The sequence below is a fragment of the Elephas maximus genome, chromosome 9 (assembly GCF_024166365.1).
Source record: "Elephas maximus indicus isolate mEleMax1 chromosome 9, mEleMax1 primary haplotype, whole genome shotgun sequence".
NCBI lineage: Eukaryota > Metazoa > Chordata > Mammalia > Proboscidea > Elephantidae > Elephas > Elephas maximus.
The window spans coordinates 64,377,279-64,400,641 of record NC_064827.1 but is presented as its reverse complement, the minus strand read 5'-3'; the positions used below and the strand labels follow the sequence as shown (position 1 = coordinate 64,400,641).

The 23,363-nt window shown below is 42.3% G+C and overlaps 1 protein-coding gene across 7 annotated transcripts in view; it reads left to right on the top strand.

Annotated features, from left to right (window-relative positions):
- The window catches only part of TNC (tenascin C), a 99,411-nt gene that overhangs the window by 37,711 nt on the left and 38,337 nt on the right, over nucleotides 1-23,363 (top strand). For 3 of the 7 annotated variants that reach the window (XM_049895123.1, XM_049895121.1, XM_049895126.1), the window contains exons 5-15: nucleotides 362-477; nucleotides 1,251-1,407; nucleotides 4,553-4,822; nucleotides 6,052-6,237; nucleotides 6,505-6,594; nucleotides 8,056-8,319; nucleotides 14,661-14,933; nucleotides 15,512-15,784; nucleotides 16,396-16,668; nucleotides 19,374-19,646; nucleotides 21,872-22,144. In XM_049895123.1, the coding sequence (XP_049751080.1) occupies nucleotides 362-477; nucleotides 1,251-1,407; nucleotides 4,553-4,822; nucleotides 6,052-6,237; nucleotides 6,505-6,594; nucleotides 8,056-8,319; nucleotides 14,661-14,933; nucleotides 15,512-15,784; nucleotides 16,396-16,668; nucleotides 19,374-19,646; nucleotides 21,872-22,144 (2,448 nt within the window). The remainder of the gene's footprint in view (nucleotides 1-361; nucleotides 478-1,250; nucleotides 1,408-4,552; nucleotides 4,823-6,051; nucleotides 6,238-6,504; nucleotides 6,595-8,055; nucleotides 8,320-14,660; nucleotides 14,934-15,511; nucleotides 15,785-16,395; nucleotides 16,669-19,373; nucleotides 19,647-21,871; nucleotides 22,145-23,363) is intronic. The other 4 variants (XM_049895125.1, XM_049895122.1, XM_049895124.1 and 1 more) reach the window with 3 other exon arrangements.

Sequence of the window (23,363 nt, the reverse complement as noted above, 5' to 3'; positions counted from 1 at the left end):
GTTGGTGGTTCAAGCCCACCCAGAGGCACCTTGGAAGAAAGGTGATCTGCTTCCAAAAGGTCACAGCCTTGAAAATCCTATGGACCACAGAGTTCTACTCTGTACGCATGGGGTCACCATGAGCTGGAATCAACTTGATGGCTACAAGTTGGTTCAGGTTGATAATCGTGTGGTTGGTCCTACTATTGATTTTCCTATCTCCTTGCAATAGACAGTTTCATGGAAGAACCCTTAAACAGACCAGCTGGTGACCAGCCCCAACCAAGGGAGACATCCACCCTTGGGGTTTCCTGAAGTCATGGCTGTCTTGCCCCATCACAGCTGCCTTGTCCTCACCTCCTGTTTGTCTTGTTCCTGACAGACTTGCCTACACCTGAAGGCTTAAAATTCAAGTCCATCAAGGAGACATCTGTGGAAGTAGAGTGGGATCCTCTGGACATTGCTTTTGAAACCTGGGAGATCATCTTCCGGAATATGGTAAGGAGCCCGAAGACCCAGGTGTATTTGACCACAAGGATCTCAAAGATGGCCGAAGGGCTCTGCAGACTTTCACATCAACTCTGTTTCTCCTACTTTAGTTGGGGGGCAAGGCTTTAAAATGAGCAATCTGTGTGTATGCATATATATTTGAAGTGATGTTGGTTTTCCCCTGATTTTAATAAGTCAATAAATGTAGTTCTTAGGGCTAAGAGAGCCTAGGCAAATAGAAATTAAGTCATCTCTCAGTTCCAATGCTCCTCACAGTATGGCATCTCATCTCAGAGGCAAAGAAGAGAATAACTGGTTGCTGTTTCAAAATGCCTCTTGGCATTTCTCAGGTTGGGCATCCCTTCTCTCTGGGCCTAAATGTACATGTGAGACAGGGAACTGAGTTCCTGAGTTCAAGCCTAGGATCTGTCACAGCTGTGTGACTATGGGAGAATTGCCTGACTTCTCTGATGCTGCTCCCTTAGTCTATCAAAGGAGGGGTTCTGGCTTCAGAATTTCTCTGACTTTCACATCCTGTCATTTGACTTGGGTGTCAAATTGGTGAGTAGAGAGATTTACCAGAGGAAGAAAAGAACCTGAGAAATGTCTTCTTAATCATCTTTGTATCCTCAGCATCTAGTGTACTGACCTGGTGCTTTCTAAGTGCTCAGTGAATGGATGAAAGAATAAATGGGGAATGAAAGATTGGGGAATGAATGATTCACATATGAAAAGAGGTCAGCAATTCCTTTGGGTCTTACCAAGTTGTCTCTATCTTTCAGAATAAAGAAGATGAGGGAGAGATCACAAAAAGCCTGAGGAGGCCAGAGACCACATATCAGCAAACTGGCCTAGCTCCTGGGCAAGAGTATGAGATATCACTGCACATCGTGAAAAACAACACCCGAGGTCCTGGTCTGAAAAGGGTGACAACCACCCGTAAGTATCACTTTAATGCCGTTGATACAATGATAAAGCTTATGAAACCTCACAGCACCTTCTGGTTGATAAAGTACCTTCTTATATCCCATCTGTATCAATTAGCTTTTGCTAAGAAACAAATAAGCTCAAAGCTTAGTGGCTTAAAACAACAATTCTGCAGGTTGGCAATTTGGGGCTGGGCTCAATGAGGAATTTTTCTGGTCTTGATTGGGCTCACTTATGCATCTGTGTGGATAGGACTGGTTGGCCTAGACTGGCCTTTCACCTCAACATGATCTCTCATGCTCTAGTAGGCTGGTTTGCGCCTGTTCACGTGGCAGCTAAGCAGACGCCCTAAAAGAACAAGAGGAAGTGTGCAAGGCCTCTTAAGATTTAGGCTCAGAGCTGGCACCATATCACTTGTCCCATTATACTGATCGAAGTAAGCCCTAAGGCCATTTCATATCTAAGGGTGGGGAAACGGATACATCTCTTGATAAGATGAGCTCAAAGTCACGTTTCAAAGGGATATAGAGACAGGAAGGGAAATAACTGAGGCCACTGCAAACAATCTACCACATTGCCTAATTTAATCTTAGCAACAGTCCTGTGAAAGAGGCAGGGAAAATACTAATGTCATTATTTTTCAAGAATAGCAACCGAGGCTTAGAGAAGTTAAATCAGTTTAGCTAACATCACATGGCTGATAGTAACAGAGCCATAACTTTTTAAAACTTGAACCCCATCACCGCTAGCATCCACGAGGCTCTGATTTATGCAGCATGTTTATCCCATGTTTTCAACAGGAAACTAAATAAAGTTTTTTTCAGTACTAATGATGTCAGGGATCCTTGGGGGTAGAAAGGATTTAGCATTGCTAGATTGGGGTGGGGAGGATCTGAATTTGGAGTTATTCTGCCAGGAAGCAAATTTTAAAAAAAGAAAGAAAATCATTTTGCATTGCCCATTTCGTGAAACCTCTTTTTATCTTCTTCAAAACAACACATGCACCTACAGTTTAGGGATTTAACTCTTCTAGGCAGGGGGTTGTTTGAAAAGTTAAATCTGTTGGCTAATGACAAAAAAGAACATCTTGCATTTAAATATGTGCACATTTTGCCTAGCTCAGAGCCAATTCATAGGACTGTCTCCTTAACAAGCAGGTGTTTTCCATCATCCTGACAACATTGCTCTGTGGTAGGTAGAGGCAGGTACCAACAGGAAAAATTAGATCACCAGAAAGGCATAGAAAAGACCTACCAATGCTTATTTGCAGGGAGAAGCTACCCTGAAAATACAAAAAAAGATTTCTTTCATCTTCCTCTACTTAATCTAGATTTGGGGAGTGGCTGTTTTATTTTCTTCTTATTGCAGGATGACCATCCCAACATTTGAAGTTGCAGAATCACATAAATATCAGCACTGAGGGGAAGATGTTTACCTGTTTATTTTGTTGCTATCTCTAAACTTCTTCCACTTTTAAAGGAACGTAAACTTTTGGTAGCAAAATAATTTCTGCTTCTTCCCACTGGTGTTTATATAGCGGTGGTACTATAACCACGTTTGATATGTGAATATTTTCAAGAGACATCATTATGTTAAGGGGAAAGAGCACGGGCTTTGGATTCAGACAGCCCTGAGTCTGAATTCCAGCTTCTCCCCTCACCATCAGCTTGAGCAAGCCCTTTCCTTGGAGCTCAGATGCAACATCTGGGATACGAGTTTATAGGATCCTCCTCATGAGATTGTCTTGAGGGCTAAGATACGTCTTAGCATATGACAAAGTGTCATGGTTGGCACATGATAAGCACAGAGTGTTAGTCCCCTCTGTTCAAGGGTCCAAAATTCAGGGGTAGGTCGGTGTCTTTGGCTGACTCCCAGCTTCTGTAATGACAGGGGTGCTAAGGAAGGCACTGTGTTTTGGGTGCTTGCTAGCAGCTATAAGAACATAGGACAGGTGGCTTCATTGTTGATTTAAAGCATCATTTTCACTGTGCGTTTTAGGGGGTCAAAAGATAGACTCTGTAACTTTCTCACAGTCAGCAATGGATTATTCCTCCTTCATGTTGCCTGTGTAAAACAAAGTCCTTTTCATCTGATATTGTTTATTTAACCAACACTGAAAGCACAAACTGAACTAACTTTTGTAAAAGGCAAGAAATAAACATTGACTGAATGTCTCATATGTGCCTAACTATGATGGGGCTTAAGAGAAGCCTAGGACCCATACTATAAAAGAGTGAATGAATGAATGATTCCATCTAAATTGATAAAACTGTAGGCGAATCTTTTAAAGAACAGTGAGATAAGAACAGTGTTAGAATTCTCTTTAAGGGCAATAGCAACCACAAGGAGGGAGAATGTATTTATTTGATTGCAGCAGGGTCAAAGAAAGCTTCTTTTAGGAGTTGACATAATGAGGTTTCGAAGGATGAATAGGAGACCTTTGGGGTAGGGTAATCTCAGGGAGAAAAAACAGGAACAACATGTGCAAGGACCAGGAGGTGAGAAATAGCTCCACGTGCTTCCGGAATTCCGAGCAGCATCCATTCGGAGCACGTGATACAAGGGTGGATAGGGCAGGAGGAAAGACCAAGATGAGGATACAAAGATAGGAAAGGCTTGTGACAGAGATGACTTTCTTCTCTAAATTCTCTTAACCAAAAATAACTTTCCATACATGTGGAGACAGTCATTGTCTCAGCCTTCTACACCATGACTGTGGGGGTACACTGGAGAAGAAATCAGTAACCCAGGAAGTTTTGTCTAATTAAAAACTAGAGATACTAAATCAAATTTTTCAAGTGAAATAACCTCTAAGTGTGTTTCTTCAACTTACGAAAACAGGAATAATCATATCAACAAAGCAATGACCATTTATCATGCAACTGCCATATGCCAGGCGTCATGCTAGATACTTTGCAAGCATTATCTCCTTGAATATTTGAAAAAAACAAAAACTCCTAAGAGGTAGCTGTCATAATCCCTACTCATAGCTTATCCAACTGGAAACCGAGGTTCAGAAAGGTAAACTAAGGTCAAATGGCCAGTAAACAATGCCGAAATGTACACCCACAGTTCTGAGTGGCAACAACGCCCTCTCTGGTCAGCCACTGACACTGGCCCTGATCTCTGAAACCATTCTGCCCTCTGCCTGTCACAGGCTTGGATGCCCCCAGCCAAGTCGAGGTGAAAGACGTCACAGACACCACTGCTCTGATCACCTGGTTCAAGCCCCTGGCTGAGATTGATGGCATCGAGCTCTCCTATGGGATCAAAGACGTGCGGGGCGACCGCACCACCATCGACCTCATGCCTGATGAGAACCAATACTCCATCGGGAAGCTAAAGCCAGACACTGAGTACGAGGTGTCCCTCATTTCCCGCAGGGGTGACATGTCAAGCAACCCAGCCAGAGAGACCCTCACTACAGGTAACAGTTACAGTAGAGAAAGGATTATGAGACTTCCATGCCACTCCATGTTGGAATGTGTGTCAGTCAGGGTTCACCAAAGAAATAGAATAGGAGATATACACATATACCCAGAAATACAAACACAGATTAGAGATTCAGATAGGATACAAGTACTGATACAGATAGATGTAAAAAGATTATTTTAAGAAATTGACTCACATGACTGTGGAAGCTAGCAAGTCCGAAATCCATAGAGCAAGACCACAGACTGGAAACTCAGGCAGAAGCTGATGTTGCCTTCTGAGTCCAAAATTCATAGGATAGGCCAACAAGCTAGGAACTCAGGCAGGATTTGATGCCGCACTAGTGAGGGATAACCTCTTCTTCTCTGGGAAACCTCAGTTTTTTCTCACAGGGCCTTCAACTGACTGGATGAGGCTTACCTACATCACCTAGGGTAATCTTTACTAGAGAGTTAACCACATCTACAATATCCCTTCACAACAACACCTAGACTAACGTTTGATTAAATAACTGGGTACCATAGCCCAGCCAAGTTGACACCTATGACCAACCATCATAGGTGACTCCCAGAGCATTTCACAGCAGGAAAAAGGCAAGATGGGATTTTCATTCCTTTAAATTTTATTTTAGAATATTGTAGTGATTATTTTATTCAAAGGAAAAGTGCCAAAGGATACTTTTTTATGCACATAGAGGATGCTGATCTGACGTTCTCTGTCTGACAAAAGTTCTGGTTCAAATAAAAATCAAATAAATGTTTTAATACTAAAATACAATATGTGGAAAAGATGAATGGCAAAGATGCCTCCTAACCTCTTAGTCAATGGCATCATTTTAAAAGTATCAAAGTTCCAGGCATTCATTCAATCAGTATTTTTTTCAGTGTTCAGTAGGCACTATGTGAGTTTTTAGAAATACAGTGATGAACACAACAGACCAGTTCTCTCTTGTAGAGCTAATTTGTAATCGTTTTTTTAAGAACAAAATCTAAGGAAAACATGAATGACTGAAATGGCACACAAACTAATAATGGGGAAAGGTGCCAAATATGTAGTATTTGTTTAGATTTGTGCATCCACTACCAAGGCAGAGGGCTATCTGTGTTATTCTGTCATCTCTCTCCAACGGCAGGCACCTTCTCTATGACAGGTTGAACTGTCAAAGACTCCAGCTCTCCTGGCACCTGGTATTTTCATACAAAGTTTCCCTCCTCTCCCCAACAGGCCTGGATGCTCCCAGGAATCTCAGACGCATCTCCCAGACAGACAACAGCATCACCCTGGAATGGAGGAACGGCAAGGCTGCCATCGACAACTATAGAATTAAGTACGCACCCATCTCCGGAGGTGACCACGCAGAGGTTGACGTCCCGAAGAGCCAACAAGCCACAACCAAAACCACGCTCACAGGCAAGTTCTGCTTCCCCAATCCAACTGTTCCCAGGGGTCCTCAAAGGGCTGGCAACCTGCTCCCACATATCCCTGTTTTGCAATTCTCCAGAGAGAGAACTAAGTCCAGTTCCCAGCAATCCCTTCACTTGGACTGCAGCAAGTTGGTTTTCAAAATATTTTGGGCATTGAGAATCCTAGCCTTCGTGTAGCTCAGAGCCATTGTCATGGTCCTCTGCAAGTCTTTATGATTTCAGACTGAATCCTAACCCACCCATTTTCCTGTAGGTCTGAGGCCAGGAACTGAATATGGAATTGGAGTGTCCGCTGTGAAGGAGGACAAGGAGAGCAACCCAGCCACCATCAATGCGGCCACAGGTGAGAAGCATCATGGGTTCCACCACCACAGAGCTGGCAGGCAGGATAGGCAGACAAGACATGGCCAAGGTGGCAGAAAACCTATTTAAAAAGTAAAAGTAGAAGTTCAAATGAGACAGTGGTCTCTGAGATCATTTAGCCCACATGTCTAAATTCAAAAGTAACAAAAATGAGTAAACAGGAAGAGTGAGTGGACACCCCATTTAAATGATGCCAATGCCACTCATGCCATGCCAAGAAGGGAGCCAAGGGATATTTTAAAGAAAAACTGGAAGCAGATTTTATAATATGCAAATGTTTTCGAAGTTGCTAACTAATTCCATTTTTTTGTACAAACTGTTGTCTAATTGAAATGTATTTGGGGAGTTCCCTATTAGAAAATATCTAAGTTTTATATTCCCAGCCAAGCAGATTATAAATGGCAGAACCAGCATTTAATTCAGGTCCTGCCTCCTTGGAAGCGTCTGCACTTAACTCATTACATCCTGTAGCTCCAGCCTCCAGGCGATTTGAAGCAAGTTTTATTCTGGATAATTCACGCTTCAATAAGAAAAAATTTCCCCCTGCCTCTCCACTTACCTCAGTGTCACTCTTGCCAGGTATGTGAGGAAAAAGGAGGCTGGTGTGTAAGAAGAACGTATATCCTGCTTTATTAAGCTTCCAAATTATACAGGATCCAATGCTGGGCTCTGAACATACATATTCTTCTTTTTTTTTTCCTTTGGATATTATCGATTCACATGCAATTGTGAGAAATAATACAGCAAGATCCCCTATGTTCTTTAGCCATTTTCCCCCAGTAGTAACATCTTGCATAACTGTAGTATAACATCACAAGGACATTGACATTGGTGCAATCCATTGACCTTATTCAATTTTCACCAGTTTTACATGCACTCATTTGTGTGTGTGTGTATTTAGTTCTGTGCAATGTTATCGTATGTGTAGATTCTTGTGTCCACCACAACAGTCAAGACACAGAATAGTTCCATCATAGGGATCTGTCATGCTACCCCTTTATAGCCACAGTCACCTCCCTCCATCTCCTCATCCCTAAGCTCTGGCAACCACTAATCTGTTTTTTATCTCTGTAATTGTGTCATTTGGGAGCAGTACTATGTAAATGGAATCAAACTGTATGTACCTTTTTGAGACTGACTTTTTTCACTCAGTGTAATTCCCTTGAGATCCATCGAAGTTGTTTCTTGTGTCAATAGATCATCCTTTTAATTGTTGAGTGTCATTCCAGGGTATGGATATACACACCATATTCATTTTTAATCTTCCAAAATATATAATGTATAATGCATGATGAGGACCCTTTTACAAAGGTAAAAACTGAGGCTCAAGTGAATTGCCTGAAGCCAGTTCCATGGCAGAGCTAGGATCACAGCATGGAACCTGCCAACTTTTAGCTCTTGAACCAGCCTGAAAGGTGCTGTCTCTCTGTTTTCCTTCCAGAGATAGATGCTCCCAAGGACCTCCGGGTGTCAGAAACTACGGAAACCACCCTGAATCTGCTCTGGAAGACACCCCTGGCCAAGTTTGACCATTACCGCCTCAACTACAGCCTCCCCATGGGGCAGCAGATGCAGGTGCAGCTTCCCAGAGACACCACCTCCCACGTTCTGAGAGGCCTGGAGCCTGGACAGGAATACACCATCATCCTTACGGCAGAGAAAGGAAGACACAAGAGCAAACCCGCGCGGGTAAAGGCATCCACCGGTGAGTCTTGCCTCGGAGCACCTTCCAAACCCCCTATTGATCCTGAGGTTCGTGGATCCCCTTAGCCAGCTTGTTTGCACATGAGAAAGCCAAATGGGTAGACATGCTACTTTCTCTACTCATCATGTCACTAAACATCACTTTAAAAAAGCCCCTTCTTGTCTTTACTGTGTATTGACTTTTCTTTTTGTCAGCAATAGCCCCTCACTGAGCAATAGTGATTTTTAAGTGGCTCTTTCTAGTAGAACTTAAACATTAGGGTTTGTATTTGTTTGTTTGTCCTCAGGTTTTTGTTTTTTTTTTAATTATGTGTGCGTTTTTAAAATTATTCTAAATTGTTTCTCATTTTTCTTCCCCTCTTCAACCTAACAATTGATTTATTTTTCATTTCATTTCTTTTGAAGGTGACCAAGATAATGATAATAATTCTTTTGTTATTTTCCAGTAAATACTTTTATTCCAGGTCTCCTTCTTCCATCTAAGATTACCACTGGGAAGTTGCACATGATCCTTTGAGTCTCCCAAAGTGCCCTTCCATTTTCTCTTTTGCTTTAGTCATTAAGAGATGAACCCTGGTTTTCCAAGACAACAGCTTAATCCTGACCTCCAATGCCCCTTTAACCCCGTTATCCTCCTCACTGACCCTCCTGCCATGTTTCCTCAGTGGCTAAATTGAAACAACAAAAAGGGGGAAAAAAATGGTTCTTCCTATATGAAAAATATGCAATTTAATTTTGACCCCAAAATATTCAATCAAGAAGTGTAAGTGGTAAATGTTATTTCTCCAGGGTTTGGCAAGTAATAGTCTTTATTTTTAATTTAATTAGGGAGCTTGCATTGAGCACCTACTGCATACTGTGTATTATACTGATCCTTGAGGGAGAAGTGGGCCACATAGTAAGCATTGTTCCGTCTGCTCATGTACTCCAGCTCACAGTTCTTGGGGAAGAGTAGATACTCAGAATATTAGATGGAATTTAATCAAAGAAAGGGAGCCATCAGGGGAGTGAGAAGCAGCCAGGAAAGGTTGGCTGAGGTGCTATTCCACCTGAGCTTTGGTAAGCAAAGAAGGGGTTATAATAAAGAACATACTTAGAAATGCCTTGAGGAATCTTTTTCATTATGAATACCTCCATCTGCATATGACAAAAATTTCAAATAATAAGTCACTTAAGTAAGAGAGAGGTTGGTTTCCTCTCGCACAAAATAAATCTGGAGTTAGAGGTTCAGGGATGGCATGGTGCAAATTATCAGAGACTCCTTTTATCTTTATTTTCTACCATTCTTAATTCCTGGCTTCCATTTTAGAAGACACCTCAATGTCACAGCATGGTTGTTGCAGTATAACCTTCACACCTGTGTTCTAAGCAATATGCAAGAGGAAGAACCAAACCAAAAAAAAAAACTAGTCCCTTCTAGATGATTCTTTCTAGAAGCCTCACCAATGACTTCTCCTCACATTTCATTGGCCACTAGTAGTTGTAGATGAAGCTGGGAAAGAGAGTCTTCTGCCTGAGCATTATACTGTCCATATAAAATCATGGTTGGTTGTTAGTAAAGAAGAGAAGGAGAAGAGATATTTGATAGAGAGAAGCCTCTGCCAGGAGTCTAAAATGAGTTCAGGTGATCAATTCTATTGATTCTGTTCATGGACTGCTTCTACCCAGGTATGAGACATGAGGACAGTCTACAAAGGGCCATGAATATCATGCTAAAAGGCTTGGGCTTCATTCTTGATAGTGAAAAAGAGCCACTGAAGGGTTTTAAGGCAGGCAAGACTTTTAGTTTCAGTTATCTTATTTTGAAAAAATGAGATTGAAGCAACTTAGCCTCCCCTTTGGGGTAGTAGGGCTTGGATTTGACCATCTCCCTGCTGTGAGAGAATCACTCTTTGTCCCACAAGTGAACACTGAAAGTGGATTTCTCACCAAGCTGGTATTTAGTGCTCTCATCCAGCCATGAGATACAACTACCGTCTATAAGACGGTGGGAATCTCAAGTTGGCTCTGCCAGAAATTCCTCTAGGTCAGCTGTTTGCACCCACCATAAGCACAGAAATGGGATTTGGGGACTGTAATTTCCCAGGCCCACTGACATTGTTCAGCGAGTAGATTCCGGTGAACAGCTGTAAGAAAAAGACAACAGCCTTTTCATAAAGAAATGCCGAGAAATTCAATGAGGAACTGCACAACAGAAACACTTGGCCTCTGGGGCAGTAAGCCCACAAGACTGTCCTTTAAATGGAAATGTATATTCAGCATTTATGTAGAGACTCTTGGTCCCCGCCTCAACTGTTGTCTACTGTGTTTTCATTCATATTATTCCTCCTCTTTTCCTAATTCTTGCCCCTTTCCCTTTAATTTATTTATTGATTGCATTCATGAAAGTTGCACCTCCTACTGTCTGACTAGCATTAGTTTAATTAGTCAAACCACCATTTCTATTACCTTAAAAAAAAAAAACCCATTGCCGTCAAGTCAATTCCAACTCATAGTGACCCTATAGGACAGGGGAGAACTGCCCCATAGGGTTTCCAAGGAGCAGTTGGTGGATTCCAACTGCCAGCCTCTTGGTTAGCAGCCTCTTAACCACCAGGGCTCCTCTATTACCTTAAGTACTGGATTTCTCAGGATTTACGCACCAAGTGCCATCAAGCTGTTCTTCATGCTTTGAAAGGTCAGTAGGATTAGAACATGTTTTCAGTTCAAAAACATGTGCATTAACCTTTCATACTTTGCATGTACTTAGAGAGAGTGATAAAAAGAAATTGTTTTCTTCTATTTGCTTAGTCAACAAATATTTATGAAGCACCAGCTCTAAGAGACAGAAGTACTGCAATGAGCAAAATGAAGTTCCTGCCCTCGTGGAGCTTACTTCCTTTGGATGATAAATAGATAGATAGATAGATAGATAGATAGATAGATAGATAGATAGATAGATAGATAGATAGATAGATAGATAGATAGATACATACATACATACATACATACATACATACATACATACATACATACATAGGTAGATACATAGATAGATACATAGACAGATAGACAGGCAGGTAGAGACAGAGGTAGAGAGAGAGATAGAGAGAGTTGTAGATTGTTCTCGTTAGGTGCTGTTGAGTCAGTTCCACCTCGTAGCGAACCTATGTACCACAGAATGAAACACTGCCCCATCCTGCACCATGCTCACAATCATTAGGCTTGAGCCCATTAGATAGATTTTTTTTTTTTTATTTCATTCTAAGGGTAAAGGCAAGTCATTGGAGGGCTGAGAGCAGAAAAGAGATATTTTTAAAAGACTTTTCTGGCTGTTCTATGGGAATTAAACTGTAATGCAGCAAGTGTGGGAGCAGAAAGACCAGTTAGGAGGCCATTGCATAGTTCAGATTAGGAATGATGGTAGTTTTGAAAGAGATGGTAGCGCTGGAGAAAATGAGTACTGCACTGAGCAAAATGAAGTTCCTGCTCTCCTGGAGCTGACTTCCTTTGGAAGATAGATAGATGATGATAGATTGATTGATCAATTGATAGGTAGATAAATAGATGGATAGATAATTGCCACCATCAATTCTCTAGAATGGGGCAAAGGTAAACTTTAGCAGCCAACACTTCCAGCAGCTGGAAAGTGGGTGGTGTCCTCTTGGTGAACGGACCTGAGTGGGGCACCAACAGCATCCACTACAGACATAGCCACAGCACCTCCTTTCTAAATAATAAACGGATTCTCTTAATTAATTTGCCTACCAAAAAAAAAAAAAAAAAAAGGCAAGAAAGAAAAAAGTGGAGGAGTAGGTGAAATATTTTGGTGGAAATATCATCACCATGACTATTAGAGCAACTTGACAGTATGTGAAAGTAAACCTAACAGCTGTATGGACAGCTGAAGCAAGGATCAGAGGCCATTGTATAAAAACATCAGTGATCTCAAAAACCTGATTCAAAGAGAAAAGAAGATTCCCTCCAGGAAGAGACAACTTTTAATGCGTATCTCCTCCTTCCCCGTGCATCTTTAGTGTAACAGCTGAACAGGCAATCCCATAATCACCTTCTTCCTCTCCCAGGTAGGTAACTCTCCTCACATCTCTTGCAATCTGGAACCTGAAATTTCTTTCATGAAAAAAAATAAACAAAATACCTTTCATGACACAATTAGAGGTAAGGCTAAAAAATGCAGATAGCTGGAGAGGAAGAGCAGTGATTAATTCACGCTAACAGGTAAATTGTCAATGTCAGATAAGTTCCTGACAAGCAATTTTTGATAGCAGAAAGAAAAAAAAGAGGAAAGTAAGGTAAGAAGAGGAGTTTAAGGGCCATAAGAATCGTAAGAATCAATTTCCTTGACTTTAGACTTGCTTTTCTCCTATACCCCTTTTACACACGGAGACCTGTGGCATATTCAGATAGGACACCCTCCTGAATGTAGTTGTGCTTCAATCCAATGTTGAGGATATAACTGTGATATCTGAGAACACTGCCCCTGACTTCACAAGGACCAGCCGATTTAAGGACGGCTGACCCTTCCCCAAAACTAGATAGACCACTCTAAGTTTTGAGCCTCTCTTTCTCCAAGAGACCATGTTTGCATGTTAATAACTGCTATGAGGCCTTGAATATGAGTTCCAGGACATGAATCTGGGGGAACTGAGGAGCCCATAGAACGCAGGTCAAGACCAGAGATAGGCAAACATTTTCTGTAAAGAGCCAGAACAATTTCCATAGATATTTTAGACCTTGCAGGCCATATAATCTCTGATGCAAGTTGTCATCTCTGCCATTGGAGCACAAAAGCAGCCAGCAACAACACATGAATGAACAAGCATGGCTGTGTTCCAGTAAAACTTTATTTGCAGACATTGAAATTTGAATTTTACATAATTTTCATACTTCATGAAATATTCTTTCACTGGTTTTTTTTCCCAACCATTTAAAACTGTAACAACCCTAGCTTACTGACTGTCAAAACAAGTGGTGGGACAGATTTGGACCTCAGGCTGTCCTCTGCTCATCCCCGTTCTAGATCAAACAAGACTTGAAGGAGTGTAAGCTTTGCCGATATGAAACAATTAGGGAGAATATTCTCCAGAATTTAGAAAAGTCTGTGTTAAATAGATTCTAGAAAGGAAACGTATTCCCTTCTGGAAGGGTCTTCCTAATCAAATTGTGAGCTAAGATTTTCAAGTAAGAAGCCTGTTTAATGGATACATAGGGCTCATTTGCAATTAGCAGCAATGTTGGGCATTCATAGAAAAACAATTTATTCTTTTAAATGAGCAAAAGACAGTTTCTACACTCTTGTTTACAGGACCCATTTCCTGAGAAAACCCTTTCTTCCTAGGTCATGCAAAGTCCACTTAAGCTCAGCTCTGGGCAAATTATCTTCCTTAAGGCAGATTTTGTAGTCTATTCTGTGTGTTCAGGAAATGAATGAAGATGGTGCATTCAATTTTAACTGCGCTTTGTAAGTCGTTTTTCCCAAGACCTCAATCTTTCTTTCCATCCAGTAGGGGACAATTTTTCAAAGACTCACTGCCTTCCTCAGTTCTGCCTTACTTGTACTATGTTAATTTATCCTTACTCTTTACAGACGTGGTTTGAGTATATTGGTTTGAACCCCAGAAATTTACCAAATCCCAATATAAAGAAACTGTAAAATAGGCCTGCCAGAAGAGACTGAGGAGGCATGAAAAGAAAGGGAAAACAGAGGAGCCAACTGACTCAAAATATAGAAGGCAGAACAGCTCAGATCAAAGCCACAGACAACCTGAGGGTTCCTTTTTTATGATGAGAGGCACTTTCCAAAATGGAAACTAAATCCCAGAATGCCACTAACATATACCTATAAACCAAAAAAAACAAAAAAACCAACTCATTACCACTGACTCTATTCTGACTCATGATAACTGCATGTACTGAGCAGAACTACTCCATCGGGTTTTCTTGGTTGTAATCTTAATGAAAGCAGATCACCAGGCCTTCCTTCCCTGGCACCTCTGGGTGGGCTTGAACCACCGAACCTCAGGTTAGTAGTCGAGTACAAACCATTTGCACCCACCAAGGACCTACATATACCTATAAAGCATTTAAATCTACAGGATACTGGTCAATAAGAAAATACTGTTTCTCAAAAACTAACCCAATATGCATGAAGACAAAATAACCACACTGATTTTTCTTTTGGTATTTTAAGGAAGAAAGGACCACTAAGGGATGGAGTGAGCAAAACACAACCCCAGGCTCTGGTGGCCTGTCCTCACTGCCAGCAGGTTTTCCATCTCTAGGTTCCAGGATGGACGTGTTTCGAGGGCTGATTTAACTGATTCCATCTCTGTCATTATTCAGAACAAGCCCCTGAACTGGGAATCTTCACAGTGACTGAGGTTGGCTGGGATGGCCTCCAACTCAACTGGACCGCAGCCGACCAGGCCTATGAGCACTTTGTCATTCAGGTGCAGGAAGCTAACAAGGTGGAGGCAGTTCAGAACCTCACGGTGCCTGGTAGCCTGAGGGCTGTGTACATCCCAGGTCTCAAGGCTGCCACCCCCTATACAGTCACCATCTATGGGGTGATTCGGGGCTATAGAACACCAGCACTCTCTGCCGAGGCCTCCACAGGTATCTCTTACCTCTCTACTCATAGCTTTGTTTTTCTCAACAGGAAACTACCCAAAGATAGTCAGATACAACTATCTTTTGAATGGCCTTGTTCTTCCATATGTTGTAACACTTCCTTTGGTGTCTATTAATGGAGGCCAGGCCATCGAGTTGCACAACGCAGAGGCACTGTTCAGACTGTACACATGTGGACAATGCCTTCTGGAGTTGTGCAGAGTCCAGCCTCTGGGGTTATATACACAGCTCCAAGGGAGGAGCCCTTTAGCCTCATAAACAGGCTTACTCCTGTTAGGGATATTAAGGCAATATATTTAACGGGGGGAGGAGAGGGAATCACAAAATTAATCCCCTCATCCCCTGGAAGTTTGCGCTAATCCCTAATAAGATAAGAAAACAAATATTTTCCTACACCTCTCCCTCTTTGCTATATTTCTAAAATTTAGGAGACTGCATGATAACGGTGCTTATCTAAAGAAAGACACATTTTTCAAGTAACATAAAGTTTATTCTTGTGTTAAAGATTCCCTGGACCTTGTTGTATGATTTGATCATTTAACTAGTTCTTTGTTCTTCTCCAGGGGACACTCCCAAGTTGGGAGAGGTAGCAGTGACCGAGGTGGGCTGGGATGCCCTCAAGCTCAACTGGACCGCTCCAGAAGGGGCCTATGAGCTCTTTTTCATTCAGGTGCAGGAGACAGACACATTAGAGGCAGCCCACAACCTCACAGTCCCGGGAGGACTGAGGTCCGTGGACCTCACTGGGCTCAAAGCAGACACTCATTATAGCATCACCATCCGTGGGGTCACTCAGGACTACAGCACAACCCCTGTCTCTGTTGAAGTCTTGACAGGTATCCTACACTAATTCATTAATTTTCTTCCTTATCTTTGTCTTTTCTCAGGAGGGATCAGAGCCCTGTCCTGCTCTAAACTATGTTCAGCTCTTACTATGTTGGGCGAATACCCATGAATCATCCTTGCTTCTTCCCAAATGTCATACTCCCTTATATGGCCTGGTCCTAAGAGTGGCGTGGTAGCCCATCCCATGGAAAATTCCACATACTCTCCCTGTACAAAACTGAGAGGTGGCTTTTCTTTCAAAGCAAATTTTAGTCATAATATATAAGAAGTTGGGAAGCACAACTTGAAAGTGAAAATTTTAAAAAAATAGCTCTGAGCTCATTTTCAGAGTGCTCCAGATGACTCCCCAAAGCCCGATTTACATATCAAGAATGGAAGTTGTGAACAATTCCTGAAACTATATTTCATTCCCGAAAGCTGAATAGAAAAACTCTGGCTCTAGCACCAACAATTAGAGTGCTCGATACCTGCTGTAAATTATGCACCGTACTCAACATTAACCAGACAGCTCATCCCAACCTTAGTGGAAATACCAACTCACCTGAATCCCACCATACAGTTGCCTTCTTTAGTAACTCAGTAACTCTATGTCCTTGTGCAGAGGAGGTTCCAGATGTGGGAAACCTCACAGTGACCGAAGTTAGCTGGGATACCCTCAGACTGGACTGGACTGCCCCACATGGAACCTATGAACAGTTTGTCATTCAGGTCCAGGAGGCTGACCGGGCAGAAGAGGCTCGCAATCTTACAGTTCCTGGCAGCCTGCGTTTGGTGGAAATCCCAGGCCTTAGGGCTGGTACTTCTTACACAATCACTCTGCAAGGTGTGGTGAGGGGCCGCAGCACTCGACCCCTTGCTGTGGAAGTCATCACAGGTATCTGATCCTCCTTCCAGACCACTTACGAAGACTGTCATTGCAATAGAGAAAAGTCCCCATAAGGCAGGGTCCTACCTTGATGTTGTTGACAGGTAGCATGAACACAAGCTCTAACTAAGGAAGATCTGGGTTAGAATTCCACCTTACTGACTGAATATTCTTGGGTAGATCAGGTTACATCTCTAAGCCTTCTTGTCTCATCTTTAAATCAGAGGTAATACCCCTACTTCAGAATACTGTCATGAGCAATAAATGAGATATTGAATGAAAGTGCTTAACAATATCCCCAACACACAGCAGGTATTCAACAGTTCAACAGTAAATAGCTAAATGTGTTGTATGGCAACAGACTCATAACAACAGCATAAACCATAAGGCTATGGCACAGGATAAGACCAGAGGTTTCTAGAGAAAGTTTATCAGTAGTGGCCTTGGAGTCACTAATGCCGTCCAACTTGTAGTCACATCTCTGCAGAATAACCTTTGCAAATGTTGTAGTCACCTTCCACTGAAATTATCCAAGTCTCTCTAACAAATACTCAAGGCTGAAACATTTCCAAGGAAGGGCAGCCACATTTGACCTCGATGTTCTTCATTCAATTTGAGGGGAAAAAATAATCTCAATTTGTCCCCTGCAAATATGCTGCCCCATCTGTTATAGAAGATGGTGGGCTGTTCATGAGGATTCTAGAAATAGCTTTAAAAAGAGCCCTGGTGGTACAACGGTTAAGTGCTTAGAAGCTAACCAAAAGGTTGGCAGCTCAAACCCACCCAGTGGCTCTGCTGGAGAAAGATCTGGTGATCTGATGCCATAAAGATTACAGCCTTCGAAACCCTATGAGAAAGTTCTACTCTGTCACGTGTTATCACTATGAGTCAAAACTGACTCAAGGGCACCTAACAACAACGGACAAATGGACCAAAATTTCGGTAATAGTGTTTTTTTGCCCTTCTCTATAGACCCAGGGTTTTGACAATGCCACTCAAATCACCTAATTCAAATAAAATCATTTTCTTGCTCACAAATGCCAAATAAACTTGGTCCTTGGTGGAAACTTCACACAGTTGCAAAAATATGAAAGGTGATAGATACTGTGAGACACCTAAGCTGACCAAGTTGTCCTGTATTTCCTGGAATATTTTCACACGAAACAAGAGCAAAAGTACCTTTAAGACAGGTGAGCTCCGGATGCTGGACACTAATAATCTATATCTATAGTTTTCGAACTTCTTTTAGCAGCAACACTCCTTTTGCAAATGTAATCTCACAAGGAGCCCCACAATTTGACAGATAAAAGAGCAGCTGTTCTCTCTGAGCTGGGAAGGAGGAGGGGCTGCCCACCGCCCATGTCCCCACTCCAGTTCTTCCAGAAAGACCCCCCATCTATGTAAGCACAGTTTGAGAACAGCCGCTGTAGGAGACAGAGGCTTCCCAGACTCTTGCACTGCCTCTTGCACTGAACCCTGGGATACTTGAGAACAAATATCTTATACTTTTTTTGGTTGCAATCCCCAGAGATATTGACGTATCTCATTGTTAAACCACGGCCACTTCAGCCTTAAAGACAGAGACTGAGAGATTGCATTTAACTCTAAGAAGCATCCCACTAAGCTCTGGGCTTTTCCATATTCCAAATCCAAGCTTTCTCAGTCAGGGGTAATAACTACATCAAATTTCCATCCTACATTGTAAAAAATAATAATGTCCCCTTCTCTGAACCAGTTACTGAGAAAACCATAATCACTTTTACTTAAAAGTAGGCACGCTCATTTCACACAAACGGTCTCGCTTCGTGATGTAGCCATTCTTCATTCAGACACAAAGCGAGCACCACTGGACTAAGGCAGGAGGAGAAGAGCCAGCCAGCATTTTGTACATAATCTCTGATCCCCAAGCTCTGAGAAAAATCCAGAGCAAAAACAACATACTTGTCAAAGCTTGAAACAGCACATGCTTTATAAACCCAGACAGAGAGCATGAGCCCAGCAATGAGATCTCTCTAATTTCAATAATGAAAAGAAGCAGGCAATTCTCCCTACATGACTAAGAAGTTCCAAGGAAAAACAGCTAAACAAGGGTATGTATTTTTAAGCTGCCACCTATCAGGCTTTCACTATATCTCAGGATAAGTTTATCACTTATTTTCTAAAGGAAAAAATATTTGTAAGATGCTTATAAATATTTTATCATTTAATCACCACATAATACAATGAAATGGGTACGACTGGCCCATTTAAAGATGAGACTGAGCATCGGAGAGAAGCAGGGTGACATGCCCAAGATTACGCAGCTAGCAAATATCAGCGTTGGAATTCTAACCAAGGTTTATTTGCCTCCAAAACCTGCATGTCTAACCATTCCCTACCTCCCTCACCCTGACCCACAATCCTATCTTTTCCCTGTGCCCTTAGCTGCTGGTGGCACAGACTCAGAGGCCTCCCTACGGACCGTGCATTGCCCAGATGTCATCGCCATCTTGGGGATGATAGATGCAGACATTCCCTTTTCTGGTCACATCAGTTCCTGAAGAAAGCTGTGGTCAAAGTACCAGGGTTCAAATTGGAAATGCCCAGAGACCAGGACTGACCAGAAAAGCCCTTCTCTCACCCCTTTCTCTCTTTCCTGGAGCTGGGCTGTGGGACGTTTGGTTTCCTCATGCTCCCTTTTGAGAACTGACCAATACTTCTCTGTCCTTCTTCAGAGGAACTCCCCCAGCTGGGAGAGTTGGCCGTGACTGAGGTTGGCTGGGATGGCCTCCAACTCAACTGGACCGCAGCCGACCAGGCCTATGAGCACTTTGTTATTCAGGTGCAGGAGGCTAACAAGGTGGAGGCAGCTCAGAACCTCACGCTGCCTGGTAGCCTGAGGGCTGTGTACATCCCAGGTCTCAAGGCTGCCACCCCCTATAGAGTCACCATCTATGGGGTGACTCGGGGCTATAGAACACCAGCACTCTCTGCCGAGGCCTCCACAGGTATCTTCTTCTCAAAGTTTCCCCCTGCCCGCCACAAAAAAAAAAAAAAATTCCCTGCTTCTTTTCAAGAGACCTTGCAGGAATGAGCTTCTCTCCATAGCTGACTTCTCTGTGCCCTTCAGCTGCTGGCTATGCATGCTCAGACACCTCCCAGTGAGCTGTGCCTTATTCCAGATACCATTGCACCTCAAGGGTGAACAATGCAGATGTTGCCAGTCCCGGCCTCCAGCCTCCCAGCCTCTCTCCTCCAAACTCTGCCTGGCTGATCTTACAACTACATCTCTTTTAAAGCATGGCTTTTTTGTTTCAAGAGACAGCCTGGAGGTTTTAATTCTCCAGTGCTTGGTTATAACCGAAAGCCCATCCTTCCCATCACATGAGCTCTGGTGGAACACAGATTATTTACTTTAGAGAGGCTTTTGCTAGTTGGAGATGGTGCTTCCCCATCTCCAGGTCCTTCAAGGGCTTAGGTACTGTGGTTCTTGCATTTATAAAATGCTTCTTTAAAATGCACTGAGTATATAATAAGAGAACTGAATTAGCCTCCTCCGGGTAACTGTCTCAGATACTAAGTCATTGTTAGAACATCAAATTACCAAACACTAGACCAAAAAAAAAAAAAAATCACAATTATGACTGGAGACTGTACCCAAGAGAAAGCCATTCATTAGCAGAAGTACACCCAACAGTATCTGGCACAAGGAACGTCCCAGGCTGTGGATGTCAACAAACTGATAGCCCTTTTGCCCTTCTATTCAAGAGCTGGCACATGCCCTACCCCAGACCCAGGAGGGTACATTATAGTTGACTCATCACTGTTCCGGAGTCACAAGGCATTCAGTGTTTCTTCAGGAGCCTGCTGAAAAGAGCAGCCCTTCCCCAACACGGTCTTCAATTGCTTATCTTCCTATGTGCCTAGACTGGTTTGAAGCTCGATAGCGACTTGGTTGTTTTGTTTTGCATATGCCTGCCCCTCTATTTATATGCTTATTGCAATTAAATTTTCATGACAAACCTATAGGTCCTAGTTGATTGTGGCAAACACACATCCACAGTCAGCCCCAATCATTTCAGTAACTCTCACTGAGATAAATATAAAACACAGACAACTTCTAATGACAATGGCCTCGAAGTGCCTTGAAATTGGCAGCTCTGCTGAGGCTGCCCTGAATGTACAGGGGCTCTTTATCTGGCATCCACAAACCTTCCCTTCCCAGAAGGCAGAGAAGTCACCTGCCACTTCTGATCTTTCCTGCCAATCTAGTGATTTGGATGACTTTCATTTTTTTTTCTTTTCTTTTCTTTTTAATGATAGCAACATTCTTACTTTTGATGAGTTGGTCTGTGTCTCACCAAAACTGTTGGGTTGGCCTCAGAGATTAGGACTCTTCTCCTTCCTTGCTAACCAGAAAGTACTAGCTTTTCAAACCCTGCTTCTGCCTCTCCTCTGCATGTTTTATTCCTGTCATTTCTTGGCCGAAAAGGCTTACCTGAACTGCCTTGTCTTGGCTTAGCTCTCTTGACTGGCAATGCAATACTAGCCTTCTTGGACCACATAGAAGGTGTTAAGAGAGATGGTGCTATTTTAATAGGATATGAGAAAGGCTGACCTTTTTTCAAACTATAAAGAAAATACCAAGAATTGCACCGACAAAATTGCCAATTCCCTTTAAGGCAGAAAATCAGAAGCCTCAAGGTACCACCTTGAGAGAGTAATGGCATCAGAATTATTTCATTCTTATTTGAACAGATGGGAGCTCTCTCAAAGCAAAAGATGCCTGCAGGAGGGAGCCAAGTAATCTTGGTCTCCTGGGTGCAATTTAAGAGCCCAGAAGCTGCCAGCACTCCTATCTTTTGACGGATGGCCAGCATCCCTGAGGTGGGGCTCCGGGAAGCATCCAGAGCTGAGGCACAGGAATTCCTGATGAGATCATTCAGTTCTTCTTCCTTCATCAGGATCTCTTGGCCAGGGCCTGATCACGTGTAACAGCTGCAGAGCTGAGGAATTTGTCATACCCTCCTCGGTTGCATTTTTCTTTTAACAAAGACTCTTTTTCTATTTCATTGGCGCCGGTAACATTTTGCTTCATTTTGGCCCTAACCCTGAGCTAACAGATCTTTGTATCCAGCTACGGTTCTATTAACAAACTCAATCTTAAAACATAAGTCAAATGATTAACACTAATTTGTCTTCTTTTTCTTCTCTCCCATCTCTCCTTTTTCAGCCAAGGAACCTGAAATTGGAAACTTAAATGTTTCTGACATAACTCCTGAGAGCTTCAATCTCTCCTGGACAGCTACTGATGGGGTCTTCGAGACCTTTACCATTGAAATTATTGATTCCAATAGGTTGCTGGAGACGGTGGAATATAATATCTCTGGTGCTGAACGAACCACCCATATCTCAGGGCTCCCCTCTAGTACTGATTTTATTGTCTACCTCTCTGGACTTGCTCCCAGCATCCGGACCAAAACCATCAGTACCACAGCCACAACAGGTACATGTGCCTTCTCCCATTTCTAACACCTTCTCTCCAGAGTATTCTTTGCAGGGTGAAGCTACTTCCTCTCCTGGTGCGTCGAACGAAGCACAAGCCACAGTGCACTAACTCTCCCATGGTACCAGGTTGGAGCACTATTTAACGTATTTCTTTCTGACAGCAGCCCAGATGGTGGCTTTCCATACAGCCATTTGCCTGAATAATCAGCAACCAGAACAATTGCAGAATGAAATGTAGTTTGGTCCAGACTGTCATACGGAAATCAGGAGAAAAGAATTCTACTCTTCAATAACTAAAAAACCATAACTAGAGTTGTCCTTGATTCGGAAAGATGTTTGAATGAACCAAAGAGGTCTTAAAATTTATATTCTTTGTTAACCTAATGCCTTTGACCTTCTAAAACCCAAATATCCTAATGATTTAATGGAATTCGGCTCATCGTGTATTTTTTTTTTTCCAAACTGGGAAAGTGAAGAGAAAGAGTAGTGACTGCTCATCAGATGAGTATAGGAGGTAGCCTTGCCATTCAGACCACCCCAATTCCAACACTATGTCTAGAAGAAAAGACTGGGCCATGCTGTCTTTTTCCCATAACAGTGAATGGCAGATGACAAGAAAGTAAAATAGTCTTGTTGAAACAAAGAACTTGGCTAACAAAAGAATAAACTGCTCTCTCTCTAAATTAGGGTTTTTGTGAGATACATACTATGCCAGGTTCCCTCGGGCATGGAGCCAAAGAGAACCCTACATAAATTTAGAAAGGAGAGATTTGTCCATTCAAAATAGCCTTAACACATTTTGGTCAAAGGTCATGGCCATCTTGACAGATAAATAAGATATCACGAACTGAAAATAAACAGGATATTTGTGGAATAAACACAGGGGCATTTCTCCTTATAGTGCCTCATATTTTGGGAAATCCAAGAAGAGGGTTAACACTAACATCGAAATTATCTATCAGCTAAGTTTCCCATGGTTAAGAGAGAACTTCTCTGTAATCTATGTGAGACTACAAATTGTTATCAAGGTGGTCCATAGAAAAGGCAAAGAGATGGCATTATGTAATTCCTATCTCAGCCAGACTGAAGTATTCAAAAACCTAGAGGAGAAAATTAGTCAAGCATATGTATTTGTTTTTCAAATTGTTTTTCAACAAAGGGCAATTTCTTTTACTGGAGTGGGCGTAAATCTAAAACTTTATGGATTTAGTCTTATG